This window comes from Sapajus apella, unplaced genomic scaffold (assembly GCF_009761245.1).
Source record: "Sapajus apella isolate SASKATOON/1434 unplaced genomic scaffold, GSC_monkey_1.0 scaffold13, whole genome shotgun sequence".
NCBI lineage: Eukaryota > Metazoa > Chordata > Mammalia > Primates > Cebidae > Sapajus > Sapajus apella.
This window is the reverse complement of record NW_022436953.1, coordinates 17,852,828-17,868,297: the sequence shown is the minus strand read 5'-3', so window position 1 is coordinate 17,868,297 and position 15,470 is coordinate 17,852,828. Positions and strand designations below refer to the sequence as shown.

The following is a 15,470-nucleotide window of genomic DNA, read 5'->3' as shown; positions in this document are numbered from 1 at the left end:
AGTAAAAATGAATGTCCAAAAGCTGCTGCTTGCTCTTAAGTAATGTCTTCTGACTCAGATTTGTGGTGACTTTTGGCTTGCGAGTTTCACATTTCCTAACTGACAGCATCACACATTTGAAAAATCATGTTGATGGAGATTATGCACATGGGCCAAGTGCAAGTGAGTGGGCATAGAAACTGTCATATGTCTACTAATTATTGACTTTTTTAAAAGGCTGTCTGCATCTGCCTGGTCACCTGGGAGAAGAAACTGATCACCTACATGCAGAAGGCAATGTTTTTGCCAAATATGCTGCTATTGATGAACACCTACTATGAAGAGAAATTATCTTTCTGAAATGAAGCTAATATGAATTCTTAAACGGATATTTACAGCCTGTCCTATTTCTCCCAGTTTATAAGGGACTGGGTCTCCAGTACCACGAAACATTCAGTTCACCCATGTAGATGTCCAGCAAAATCTAATTCTGCATAATCATCACAGAGTTCTAGGCACAGTCCCAGGGAACTGAAAGACTTATTTCTTATTGCTTGACCTGTAGCCAGTTCTCCTGGGGCGGGGCCTTAAGCTTCACTGGGAATTTATGGTATTTAAAGTATTTTTTCATGAAGGACTTTCCATTTGGAAATTTACTGTTCTGTGTGCCTTGCTAAGTGACTTGCTGGAACATCTCTTCGCTAATGAGTGGAGGTAAATCATCCCATTTTACTACCTGGTTGCCCTTAGAACCAGTACTTTCCCCTTCTCAAAATGAGGCACATTTATTTGTTTGGACTGTCTCCAGCTGGCTGGCTTGGTTATGACTGTGTTTCAGACATGTTGGCTGCTGCTTCTCCAAGAAATAAATGAGCACCGGAGGGCAGCAAGCAGAAGGAATAAGGAAAAGGAATGAAATTGCTGCAATAACCTTGAGGGCTATGTCTTTCTGTCTCCAGGCGCCCGTTTCCACCCGGAGACCGAGTCACATTCAATGGGAGAGACTGCCTTTGTCAACTCTGTGCACAGCCGATGTCATCCAGTCCGAAAGAAACCACCTTCTCTAGCAGTAAGTGCCCCCATGACCTACTGACATGAATACCTATGTAGTCCAGAGGTAGCTCAGGCAGGTGCTTTCCTTTTTGAGAGACGCTGTTAGCTGGAAATGAGAGTCATCTATCTACCTGAATAGATATTTCTCCAAAGATGACATTAAAATGACCAACAAGTACATGAAAAGGTGTTCAGTGTTATCAGTCATAAGAGAAATGCAAATCATGAAATACCACCTCACACCTGTTAGGATGGCTATTATAAAAAAGGCAGGAGGTGATAAGTGTCAGCCTAGGTGTGGAGAAAAGGGAACCCTTGAACACTGTTGATGGGAATGTGGATCATTAATGCAGGCATTTTGGAGAACAGCATGGAGGTTCCTAAAGAAATTAAAAGTAGGCCAGATGTGGTGTCTCATGACTGTAATCCCAGCACTTTGGGAGGCCAAGGCAGGAGGATTGCTTGAGCCTCATTTAAAAACAGCCTGGGCAGCATGACAAAACCCCATCTCTACAAAAAATGCAAAAACTGGCTGGGTATGATAGAGCACGTCTATAGTGCCAGCTATGTGGGAGGCTGAGATGGGAGGATGGCTTGAGCCTGGGAGGTGAAGGTTGAGGTTGCAGTGAGCTGAGATTGCACCACCACACTCCAGCCTGTGTGACAAAGCTAGACCATCTCCGAAAAGAAAAGAAAGAAAAAAAACGAATGAATTAACAAACTACCATGTGACCCAGAAATTCCTTGGTATACACAAAAAATCTAATATGTGAAAAAAATTAAAGTCGGAACAAAATTAAAGCAGAATAAAAGAGCTGCATTTATATGGGGCAGAGAATACTTCTCTCAAAGATGATACCTAAGGAGACATTTGAAGAAAGCGTGGAAACCAGCTGTACATACATCTGGGGACTTGTCGTTATTTACAAGGTCTTGTCTGACCTGTCAGAATCCATAGAGAACCTACTTATCCCAAAATAAAAATAGTTGGCCAAATTGAACCATTTCTTCTGTAAAATAACCTCGAGTAGGCCAGTTAACACACATACGAAGTTGATACATTATGAACTGTGGGCACCAAGCAAGGAAGCTCTACTCCCGTCTCTTTCCTGGGACATTAGGAAGTGAACTGGAGATTTGCCTTAGTTTCTACAGCTTTTGCCAATCCTTGGGAGACTCGGAAGAAATGTCTTTAAGCCCTTAAGTGAGTCTTAATAGGTAAGAATGAGATAAACCACTTATGCACCAGAGAAATTCAGTGCAATTTATAATAGTGATTTCAAATCTTCCTATTAAATTTGAAGTCTTATACTTGTTAAAAATATAAATGTTCTGACTAAAGCATTTGCATAGAAATTGGATTTTGACCATTGGGAGGAAAGAAGAAAATACACGTATTAGTGCATCTTATTCAGCACACGTGACCGGATCCTTGGCATGTGAATTTATGTGACCTGCTGACAAATAACAGCAGCTTGGGTAGGATGACAGCTACAAAGCAAGGCACCATCTTAGACCCGTAGCAGGGTTCTGAGTCCTTCACCATTGTTACTACCCTGCCCCAAACACAAGAGATACAGTTACCCTCAGGTCACTGGGAAGGTAAACTTCAGTGGGAATCATCACCCCATTATTTGGGAGGGCTTGCTTCGAAAGTACATTACCAAAAACTTTGAAGGAATTCTTGCTGAGTTAAGAAAAAGAGGCTTTTATGATTTTGATGATTTCCAGGATATGGTGACAGCTGTAGCAGAGAATCATGTCATGGGACATGACATGGCCTGTCATGGGAATGGCTGTGTCCTCACTGTGAAGTCCTTTAGTCCAACTATGTTTTTTACGAGGTGGGGAAACAGGCTCATGGGCAAACTTAGGGGCACATAAGCTATCTAATAAGATAGGGTCAGATGCAGGTCTTCTGGCTCCTGGTTTTTTGCTCCTGCTCTCTCTTTTAAATCTAATACTCTCATTGTTCGGTTTAAGAAATAGAAGTCTGATTTTTTTTTTTTGAGACAGAGTCTTGCTCTGTCACACAGGCTGGAGTGCAGTGACCCAGTCTCAACTCACTGCAACCTCCACCTCCCCGGTTTAAGCAATTCTCGTGCCTCAGCCTCCTGAGTAGCTGGGATTACAAGCAAGTGCCACCATACCAGGCTAATTTTTGTATTTTTCTTAGAGACAGGGTTTCACCATGTTGGTCAGGCTCGTCTCAAACTCCTGACCTCGTGATCCACCTGCCTCTGTCTCGCAAAGTGCTAGAATTACAAGAAGCATTGCTGTGTAATTTGGGAACACATTTCCTAATCACAATTCTACCACAATGTTGATTCTGATTTTTATTAAATTTGTTTCTTTATATTTTCTGTTTTTATATGGTATACATGTTACATACATATAAATGAAAAATATCTAACTCAAAGAATTGCATGTTTAATATTAGATTGAACAATCATTGCTTATGTGCAAATTGTTGGACCAAGTCGTATTTTCTCCTTTGCTTCCAATGGATGAAATCCCATTGCTATGCAACCGCTTTGGTCAGGATATCTTTATTTTTAACAAGTACTTGTCTATTTAAATAAGTACTCAAATGGCATTTATGGGGTATGTGAGTGTCTATAAAAAAGAAAGCTCTTTTATATGGATACACACTTGCAAATTACCCAGACTAGACAGGCACACAAATATTAAAGCAATGGGAATTTTTGGCAAGTTTCAGAAATTCACTGGAGCGTAATTAGAAAACACTTGTTTGCTATTTGTAACTCTTCAAGAATTGCTCTATACTTTAAAACTAGCCTACATGGCTTTAGTTCCTTTTTTATGACTTTTTAAATTTTTTTAATTTTTTTAAAAATTCCAGGGTACACGTACAGGATGTGTAGGTTTGTTACATGGGTAAACATGTGCCATGGTGATTTGCTGCACCTATCAACCCATCACCTAGCTGTTAAGCCCAGTATGCATTAGCTCTTTTCCCTTTTAAACTGAGTAAAGCTTCCTAAATGGAAGTAGAAAGTAGCCTTTTTAAAGTGTGAATCTCTCCCTTGATAATGTTCACAGAGTCAGTGAAATACACCTGAAAGTCAAAGCCGAGGTCCTCTTTTTCCTTTGAAATATTCTGTTCAGAAATGAGCTTGCTCTTCTGAACCACAACTTTATTTCACACTCTGTGATTGGTTTTCCATAATCACTAAATAGAAGGGGAGGACAGCAGACAAGTAGAGAAACACAAGCGAAGTGGATGGAGTGACATTTATATGAAAGAGTCTCTGAGCTTACTGAGGAAAGATACAGCCTTTTGATTTCAGCTGCTCAGCAGCTGCCATGTCTATTGTTCTGGTTTAGGAAGAACTCCCACTGGAGAACTCTGTTCAGTGCTTCCTCCCCCTTACAGTAATTCTTCTAACCTTGATATTGATTTTATTTTCTTAATCAAGCACTCACATAGTACTTATGATATATCAGGTTCTGTGTAACTGGTTTACATTATTAGCTCATTTAATCCTCGTAACAGTCCTATAGCTTGGCACTAATACTATCCCCTTTTCAGAGAAGAAGAAACAAAGGGTCATAGAGGCTAAATAATTTGCCCAAGGTCTCATAGATAGTATCAGAGCTGGGATCTAAACCCAGGCTATCTGGCTTCTGATGCCGTGTTCCTGTCCCGGATATTTCTTTGTTGATGTAAATATCATTCTGTGATTTTCAAAGACGTGAGTCCTGAGACTTGGAACAGTGGCGTATTCATCTACGGATCATCCAGGAGCCCCGACTCCAGGAGCTGTGCGCTTTCTACATGTCACAGCAGCCTCCTTGTTATATCAACTTTTGATTAATGAAAACAACCAGGCAAGTGTTTTGTTTTTTTGTTTTGTTTTGTTTTGTTTTGTTTTTGAGACAGAGTCTTGCTCTGTTGCCCAGGCTGGAGTGCAGTTTTGTGATCTTGGCTCATTGCAACCTCTGCCTCCCAGGTTCAAGTGGTTCTCCTGCCTCAGCCTGCTGAGTAGCTGGGGTTACAGGCATGTGCTACCACACCTGGCTAATTTTTGTATTTTTAGTAGAGATGAGGTTTCACCATGTTGGCCAGGCTGGTCTCTAACTCCCGACCTCAAGTGATCTGTCCACCTCTGCCTCCCAAAGTGCTGGGATTACAGGCATGAGCCACCATGCCCAGGCAAAACCATCGGGAAGTTATTCATAGAAGCAAACAACTTCAATGAATTATTTAAAACTGTTGCTGCATTCAGTCTAATGCAATTTCAATCCAGTAAGCAATAAACTTTACATAAAAGCAAGATGGTAGAAAAAGTTAGCACACAGGGTTTTGGTAAACATTAATTAGATTGTTTTACTGGCTGAATCATACTTTCGAAACATATTATGTCCAGAAGATATGCATTACCAGAAGGTTAAGTACAGTCTTCGAAAGCTTCATTCCGCTCCGTTCTTCATGTATTTACCAGTAACGGAGAGAGAAGCTGGATTCCCATGGGTTAAGGAGTGAAGTGAGAGAAAGTCTGTGTGTGGCAACTGAGAGTGTAGGGAATTGGGTTTGGGTTGTCATTTCCTGCAGGGTTCCTATGTGTTTCAGACATCTGAGCAGGAGTGGGCTGGTGTCTACAACCACCCTTTCCATGTCAAAGGGTGTCTGACTAGTGTCTGATGGCATGTGGGTTTGGGGAAATTGACAAGATGAACACCCACACAAACACATGCAGGCTCATCTTTTTCTTTTCCCTCCTCTGTGTGCAGCATCTTTATTCAAACTACAGTTGGAACTCCTGCTGGTATCAGGACAAATGCTCTAGCTGGACTGAATTGAAATCATTTCAGATAAAATATCATGTGCATGTTTCCAAAGGGGAGGCAGACATTTCCAATTGTTTTACTTTTCTATTTAGTCCAGTAGCCTTTCATACGTGCAAGATAATTTTCTTCTATCTTTATGTTATCTTTCAAAAAAAAAATAATCGTCAGGCTGAGTGAGCACTGTCTGCCAAGGGAGTGTCGGGAAGATCTTCCTTGGCTTCCGAGTGCCTAGGGTCAGGCCCTGGCTCTTCCACTTGCTGGCAACCTCTTTACCTCCCCATCCGCCACTTCCTCATCTGTGAAATGGGATGGTAATTGATCCCTACATTATAGGATGACATGAGTAAATAAAGTGCTGTGTACTTACAAAACAGTAACTTACTGTTCAGGCACGATTTCTGAATTTTCATGGAGGACGGTTCCCACATTTTGTGACTCTGCCTTTGTCACTCTGCTGGTCATGACAGCTGCCTTTTTCTGCTCGTTTGATATTTTCTACCAATATAAAAACTGACAAAGGCAGGAATGCATCCACACATATAGCACATGGATTGTTGGAGTTTGACTCATCGTGATGTGTTTTTATGACAGCATCTCCAAAAACAGATCTGCCTCTCCTTCTTTAGACATGTTCTCCCCATAGGATACAATGGCAGAGGAGGCCTGGCAGGGAACTGCTGAAGAGTAGGGGTTCTGGACAAGTTCTTGGCTGGTTCTGATTGCAACTCTAACACTTAAAGGATATGTGGCCTTGAGAACTCAATCTTTCTGTGTCTCTGTTTTATTTATTTATTTATTGCCTATACATTGGGAAACAATGGTAGTTCCTTTCTCATAGGGTTGTTGTGAAGATTAATAAAAATGAATATCTTAGAAGATTTATGACACATAGGAAGCTCATATGTGTTGGCCATTATTCTTTAAGGAAGTTGTGAGCCTGGAATACTCAGGATCAGAAAAGAGAAGGAAAGGGAAAGAAGAAGACACAGTATAATGGTTGAGAATGTGGGCTCTGCATTTCAGAGTGCCTGGGTTGGAATCCATGTCCTACCTCTTCCTATTCATGTAGGCTTGGGTGAGTCATTTGATGTCTCAGAAACTCGGTGCCCTTCTCTATAAATTGGAAAATCTTTACTTCAAAGAGTTGTTATAATGACTAAATGGGGAGAGGGAACCTGTAAAAGCCACGCAGGAGGAAACCCACCCAACACAAAGGCTTCATTATTGTGTGTTTTGAGAAGTGAAATTGGAAGATAGAGCAACGAGGCCAGGTCCAGGGAGGCCTGGAGGAGTTTGGCCACACGGAGTTCCTGAGGATCATTTTAACCTAGAGGATAATCAGATGAAAACAGTGTTCTAGAAAGACTAAGGCAGTGATGGAGAGAGTGATATGCAAAATCACTAATTTGGGATCAGGGATCAAGGTTGGGGAGACCATTAATTGTAGTTACCAGTAATGGCTGTGGTAAAAGATGAGGAAGGTAAATGAAAGTCCCATGTTTATAAAGATCTAGGATGCCATTCACTCATTCGACAAACATCTCATCCCATTGAGTGCCTACTATGTTCCAGGCATTGTTCTAGACATCAGCTAAATTGTTTTTGTTTTTATTTGTTGATTTGTTTTTGAGATGGAGCTTCTCACTGTTGCCTAGGCTGGAGTACAGTGGTGCAATCTTGGCTCACTCCAACTTCCACCTGCCAGGCTCAAGTGATTCTCCCACATCAGCCTCCCAAGTAGCCAGGACTACAGGCATGTGTCACCATGCTGGCTATTTTTTTTTTTTTTTTTTTTTTTTTGTAGAGACAGGGTTTTACTATGTTGGCCAGGCTAGTCTCAAACTCCTGACCTCAAGTGATCGACCCACTTTGGCCTCCCAAAGTGCTGGAATTACAGGCATGAGCCACTGTGCCTGGCCTAAATTCTTAATTATATACTTAACATATTATATTACTATTACATAGTTGTCATAACTGAGAAACTGCCATTGGCGCATAGCCAATTGCATTTTAATTGTTCACATGCATGCCTACCTCCACTACCAAGAAAATGAAAACTCATGGAATATAGGAATTCTGTTGTTTTTCTTATACAAGACCTGGCACTTAAAGTCCTAGATAAAAATTCCGGAAATTGAATCAAAGCTTTCTCAACCTCTAGACAGTACTAATTACCGTCTTCTTGTTTTAGTATTCATTGAAAAATAACACACCTATTACAGAAAGGTACAAAAGATATAAAGATCACCTGAAATCCCATCACCAAGAGGTGACCTCTGTTAACATTTTGGTGAACATTCTTCTGAATATTGTTCTAAGGGCTATAGACATGTCCACAGTTTTACATAACTTCTCCCCATAGTATTTTGTTCACATGTCTTCTTTTCAAAAGTTACTTATTCTTCTGAGTGTCACACAAAAGGCTGAAACCCTTAAATTTACTTGGGTTGGTTGGCAGTGGGGTTAGCTCACGTGTGTCCTAGCAGAGCTGTGCTTTGATTTCCACTACAGCATATTACCATATATCCCTGTCACCTCCTGGTATATTTCTCTCTCTGACTAGACCATCAGCTACGGAATGGCAAGAACTGTTTTTTCTTTTTTGGTTGGTTTGTTTGGGGTTTTGTTCTGTGGCTTTTACGAATAGCACTGTGCACCTAGCAAGCACATGTTCATTTAGTGAGTGAATTGACACCGTCCCAGGAGAGCCTTTGAGGGAGTAAATCTCAGCTCCCAGGTCTAAAGGGTGAGGTCTGATTGCTGTGTGAATGAAGATGCAGTTTGCATGCGTGAGAAGTAAGATGTACTGGCATGTTTAAACTCTCTTTTATTTTCTCATCTCACTTGCAGGTGTTTTCCCTTACTTAGCAACAGGGGAAGCACTTACTGCTTCTGATAAATTTGTTGATAACAGAATCACATGTGTTTAAGAAAAGGTGGAGGTGTCAGGAATTGTATCTCCTCAACTTTGGATATAACACTGGAGAGCAGCTACACCTCTCTGCACATCTAGGGAGCCAGCCCCTGACCTGGAGGGGTGACCTGGTGTGGCAGTTTTAATATTGCTCTACTGGATATTGAGAATGGTGTTGAGAGGCTTTGGAATCTTGCATAGTAGCCAAAGGTTCACTGTAGCGGAAAGGTATATTGCAAAGAGAAACAATAATATTTAGATTTTTCGTGCTGAAATCTGTAACAATGATGACCCAGACATCAAGATCCCAGAGTGATCCATCTTTTCCCTCATCCTGAGCCTGGATTATCTTAGTTGCAAGAAAGGAAGAAAAGCTCCTGCTTTATAGGGAATGGGTAGAACTCGAGGATTAATTTAAAAGTGCTTTCAGTAGGTGGAAAGTTACTGGCATTTTGTTGCTTGCTGTTCTTGTTTCAGCACTTATGCATCTTACGTGATAAAGCCCACATCTAAAAACTTATCAATAGAAATGGAATGTTAATAGTTGGAACAGCATTTATTTCCCAGTTGAATTTTAATTTTGAAGTAGCAGTAAAAATTTAGCTGTTTTTACTGCTATTTACTGCTACTTAAAAAAGGACTGCTTTGTGTATGTATAATTGTATATTTATACAGATTGGCCACCACTGCTTTCAAGATTTGGGATCATTCTTAGCAAACTCCCCTTAAAATGTACCAAGACCCAAAAGGATTAAAAAAAAGTACTCAGACAAATATTCATACATGAATGTTTGTGCAATTGCAGAGCAAGGTATAGCAATTGTTAGTAGTTGCCTCTACGAAGGGAGAGGGAGAACTGGGTGGCTGGGAGACAGGGAGAGAAGGGAAATGATTTTGACTGCATTTTTCACCATATTTTTTACCAATTTAAAACCGAAGTATATTCAAAAATAATATATTGTTTATTTTTCAAAATAAAAGGCTCATTCCAAAGTCTTGCTGACGCCTGCCCTTGCTGTGACCTTCAGCTGTGTGTGTATTAAGTGACAGATCATGTGATGAAAGTACTAAAAGTGACATTCTACCCTTCTTTTCTTCCTCCTGTCTTTGGAATAGCATAAATGAACTGATGTTTGCTAATGAGTACGAATCTGAGAAGCTGACGTAGAGCTCAAGTCTGATTTCCTCTTTGGCCGGAGCCCAGGTATGCTAGGTGAACATAGCCAGTTAAAGATTTATCAGAAACCTCTTCATCAGGTTAAAGTTTACACGTAAATTAGGGAAATCAGCTCAAGGGCAAATTTTCTGGAAATAATTTTTTTTTAATTGAGGTGAAATTCACATAGCATAAAATTGACTTTTATTTTTTTGAGACAGAGTTTTCCTCTTATTGCCCAGACTGGAGTGGCGCGATCTCGGCTCACTGCAACCTCTGCCTCCTGGGTTCAAGCAATTCTCCTGCTTCAGCCTCCCAAGTAGCTGGGATTACAGGCACGCACCATCACGCCTGGCTAATTCTGAATTTTTAGTAGAGGCGGGGTTTCTCCAGGTTGGTCAGACTGGTCTCAAACTCCCGACCTCAGCTGATCCACCCACCTCGGCCTCCCAAAGTGCTGGGATTATAGGCGTGAGCCACTGTGTCCTGTTCTAAAATTGACCATTTTAAAGTGGACGTTTCAGTGGCATTTAGTGCATTCACTACAAATGTGCTTTTGTACAACTGTAACCTCTATCTAGTTCCAAAACATTTTCATCACCCCAAAAGAAAATTCCTGTACCCGTTAGGGAGTTGCTCCCCTCTCCCAGCTTTCTCTCAATCCCTAGAAACTACCAATCTACTTTCTGTCTCTATAGATTTACCTATTTTACCTATTCCAGATATTTTTTACGTGAATGGAGTTATATACTATGTAGCCTTTTGTGTCTGGCTTCTTTATTTAGTATAATTTTTTTTTGAGACAGAGTCTCACTCTATTGCCCATGGTGGAGTGCAGTGGCATGACCTCCACTCATTGCAATCTCTGGGTTCAAGCGATTCTCCTGCCTCAGCCTCCCAAGTAGCTGGTACTACAGGTGTGCACCACCACGCCTGGCTAATTTTTTTGTATTTTTAGTAGAGACGGGGTTTTGCCATGTTGGCCAGGCTGCTCTCAAACTCCTGACCTCAGGTGATCCACCCTCCTCGGCCTCCCAAAGTGCTGGGATTACAGGCTTGAGCCACTACACCCGGCCTAGTGTAATCTTTTTTAAAGGTTGATCCAGTTCGTACCATTTGTCAGTGCAGTTGTGTTTCTCAACAACAGGGATACATGCTGATAAATGCATCATTAAGTGATGCCATCATCGTGCGAACCTCGTAGGGTGTGCTTACACAAACCTAGTGGGATAGCTTACTACACACTGGGGCCATGTGGCATAGCCTACTACTACTAGGCTACAAACCTGTATAGCATAAGACTATACTGAATACTGTAGGCAGCTGTAACGCAGTAAGTGTTTATGTGTCTAAATATATCTAAACATAGAAAAGGTGATGTATTATGCTTCATGTTATGGAAGCTACAGTGACACTAGGCGACAGGAATTTTTCAGCTCCCTTGCAATCTTGTGGGACCACCATCATGTATGCAGTCTGTCATTGACCCAAACATCATTATGTGGTGCATGACCGTACTTCATTTCTTTTATGGCTGAATAATGTTACATTGTATGTCTATATCACATTTTGTTTATCCATTCATCTGTTAATGGGTATTTAGGTCATTTCCATCTTTGGCTATTATGAATAGTTCTGCAGTGAACATTCATGCATGAATGTTTGTCTGAGTACTTGGTTTTAATCCTTTTGGGTCTTGGTACATTTTAAGGGGAGTTTGCTAAGAATGATCCCAAATCTTGAAAGCAGTGGTGGCCAATTTTCTTAACCTCTTCCAGAAATTACTGGGCTGGTGTCCACTAGTGTTCATTTCATGGGAGGCTATGGCATGGGCACCATTGAATGGCGCTGGGTGACGGCAGGCAACAGAGTTCATCCGGGTGCCTTTCTTTCTCTCGTTTGCTTTCTCTTCCACCCTTAGATCCTTCCCCTTTTCTACTGCTTTGCTTCTGCTGGCCATAATTTGAGCAGACAACCATATGGTCATTGCTTAGTGTGCTGGTAGAAATTTACCCCAGATTTTCCAGACTCTCCAGAAAAAAACAGTAGCCAGTACTGAGAACACAGGCTTCAAGCTTCAGCCATGTTTGTTCTGTCTTCCTGCAAAAATATATGAAACGACTGACCTTTGTGGCTCAGGGATCTTGTAATGTTTGCAAGGCATGTCCGCATTATATTTTGTAAGCAGAAAGAGAACTGCTCCAAGCCCAATGAGAAGCACTGGCAGAGCCATGTGCTCGGTGAGTGGTCACTTGTCCTGCCCTACAAAGACCCCAGGGTGAGGACACCCTGTCTGCTACAGTCATGGCCAGAACTTTTCACCCATGAAGGCTGGAAGTCAGTATGTTTTTTGGTTTTTTTTGAGACGAGTTCTTGCTATGTTGTCCAAGCTGGTTTCAAACTCCTGGGCTCAAGCAATCCTTCCACCTCAGCCTCCAGAGTAGCTGGATGATAGCCATGTGCCACCACGCCTACTGGAAATCAGGATCTTCAAGGTTGCCATGTGACCATCGCCTTTTCTGAGAGCATCCCATGACTGGGTGGTGCTTGGCTTTGCTGTGATAGTTTCCTATTTTCCTCTTGCTATGCAAATGGCATTTTCAGGTGAAAGAGAACTCTACTTTTGATTTCAGGTCAGTCCTTATGATGTTTACATCAACAGAAATAATGTGAGCAACCACATGGGACCAGTGGAGGAGGGACTGGAAAGCAGTGATGTTCTGGGCCTGTCCTCCATCAGCTGGGCTTTGGAAATTGTTAGCTCGTCATTTTGAAGTTAAGAATATACTTATTAGGATGATGGTTTATTCTATACACGTAGCCCCTCCTTTTAGTTCTGAAAACATGCATGTATACAGACACGACACACACACACACACACACACGTTCTCCCTGACGGGACCTGAAGCGTTACAAATGGAGCAGGTGACAAAATGGTCTTAATGTTTTATGCTAATATTTTTATTTCCCGTAAAAGAATCTCTGTTACATTCCCATGAAATACAGGTTTGTTACTATTTCTATTTATTCTTCAGAGAAATGGAAGAGTGTCTGTTTAAGAGATTCTTATGCAAGGCAGTAGACACTGTCTTTAAGCAAATATTAAATTTCTCAGCTCCTAGCCAGTTTTCAGCAGCCTTTCAAAGTACACATTCCACTTGATAAATGTGTACTCTCAAGTAGCTGGTGTACTTGCTGTGTAGAAGGCACCTGCATTCTTCACCTTGTTCTAAGCAGGCCCTGAGAAGCTCATCAGATCAGTCATTGAGTCCAGCCTTGATTGCAGTGGCAGGTGTAGGGGCCATTCAGAGTCATCCTCCAAATGTCACTAGTGACAGTTCTTGGACTCTTAATTCTAATGCTTCTGGGAATGGGGTCTGAGTTGGTATTAAGTCCACAGCAGACTATCTTCTATTTCTTTGGTGCTCACCATCATGCATAGCAGCATTAGCCATGGGATTCCTGCTTAATAAATTGTTAAATAGGAATAATAATAAATTGTTACTCAGTTAATCCAGAGAAAAGGAAAACAACCTGACTCCTTGTAGTTTCCTGTTCACTTCCTGGTTATGGATATGGTGGGTAGGGGAACAGTCTAGGCCCTGCTGCTTGCTGCAGAGAAAGTCAATGACTGAGAAAACAATTGTTGCCAAGGAAGAAGGCTTTAATCGGGTGCTTCAGCAAAGGAGATGGGAGATCAGTCTGAAATCCATCTCTCTGACTGCCTAAAATTAAACATTTATATAGCACAGAAGAAATGTAACAATGTGTAATAAAACAGGAACTAAGGAGGGGTAAGGAAGCATGATGTATGAGGGGTCTGGCATCTCATTGTCTGGACGGGTGATCTAGTGAGTTTCATTTCTTCATTTTTTTTTTTTTTTTTTTTCTTTTTTGAGAATCCTAAGTCCTAAGGGTCCTTTTCTGAGAAAGGAACTCAGATAAAACAATTATTTTGGGTTTTGGTACATTTTAAGGGGAGTTTGCTAAGAACTTTCCTAACTATCCAGCTTTAAGATCAGAAGAGTCAATTTCTATGTTTATTCAAAAAAAAAAAAAAAAAAGCTTCCTATGGAAATATTGGGTCAATTTCAAGTCCATAGCACTCCTAACATTCTGTGGGACTGGTTTATAAATAAGAATTAGAAATTCAAAATGTGCAATGGCCTCTATTTATGAAAACTATGACCAAAGTAAGTAAAACTCTAAGTATATATGACATATACTTAACACAAAGGAAAGAGAGGATTTATTGCCAAATACTAGGTTGTAGAGGACTTAGAAAATGGCTGCTGCCTGGCCCGCCTTCTGCTTTCCTGATAAAGGCTGACCTCTCTTGCTATTATGGCCCACTCTGTTGCTAAAACTTGTTTGTTGTGCAGTAATTGTTTTCCAAAGACAACAACAACCTTCACTTAAAATAGCACTTCAGAGGCTTGCCCTGGCTTTCATTGTGTCCAGCATGACCATTAAGAGAGCTAAGTGAGCAACTGACCTACAGGACCACGGGTGATTATGCAAGGTCTAGTTCAAGGTTACATACTCAGGTACCACATAAACCTTTCAAAATCATTGAGTCATTTTTCATAGATCTGAGATGTAAAATATGTATAGGATTGAGACCCCCTTTTCCCCAGAATGGGAAGACATTGCACCCACATGAATGTTCTGACTCCCCCACCCAGTATGTGTCTTCCAACCTTGTATTGCTTTTCTGGCTAATGGCAGCATAGAATTTCAGAAGCTAAAAGTAGTTTTTAAAAATAATTCTTGAAAAGTGCTTAACCTAACAAATTTGTGGTTTCACATTCTATTTTTTACTCTCTCCTTTCTTACGCTGACCTCATAGCCATGGTGTTTGCCATGACGTGCTAAAAAAGAAAATTGTGGACTCATTTCAGTGACTTGCTTTAAATAAAAAACATGGACGGTGGCCAGTCAATATTTGTCAACTCCTAGGTGTCTGATTTGGGACCTGGCAAAAAAGCTTGGATGAAGATGAAGATCAGCATTCAACAATATCCACTCGCTAGACCAGTATTCTTATCACTACTAATGATGGGGCCTTTTTGGTCAAGTAGAGGTTTTCAAGTGCCTAAATCTTCTCTGCCTTAAAGATGTTAACGTCAAAACTGTTGCTCAACTCTTACAAAAAAATAACATAAGAAAAGTCTGGCTTTTTAATCCATGTGTTGCAAACTAATGGGCCTAGGAAGGCTAGGCTAGTAACACATTTGCATATGGTCAGTTCAAGCATGAAGAACAGGTGTCAACTGACAACTTATGGAGCAATGGAAACCCTTGCGGATTGGAACTATCTGTCCTGTATAAAGTGAGCAGTCACCACGTGTCTGTAAACAGTTATTCCCATGATGGAATCCACGTGTCAGGGGCTGGGCTAGCATGCTGAAGGCTTGTGTTGAAGGCAGCTTGTTAGCAGAATCTGATCCACATTCAGGTCACCCGTCTCCTGTGCCCCTTCCTTCTCTCTCTTGGATAGAATGAGTATTCCCTACTTCCACCATTTTATTATACAAGATTGAGAAATCCGTGTTC

At 41.1% G+C, this 15,470-nt stretch overlaps 1 protein-coding gene across 34 annotated transcripts in view; it reads left to right on the top strand.

The window, feature by feature from the left end:
• The window catches only part of ABLIM1 (actin binding LIM protein 1), a 338,923-nt gene that overhangs the window by 201,810 nt on the left and 121,643 nt on the right, over positions 1-15,470 (top strand). For all 34 annotated transcript variants that reach the window (XM_032281713.1, XM_032281742.1, XM_032281730.1 and 31 more), the window contains exon 4: positions 939-1,048. In XM_032281713.1, the coding sequence (XP_032137604.1) occupies positions 939-1,048 (110 nt within the window). The remainder of the gene's footprint in view (positions 1-938; positions 1,049-15,470) is intronic.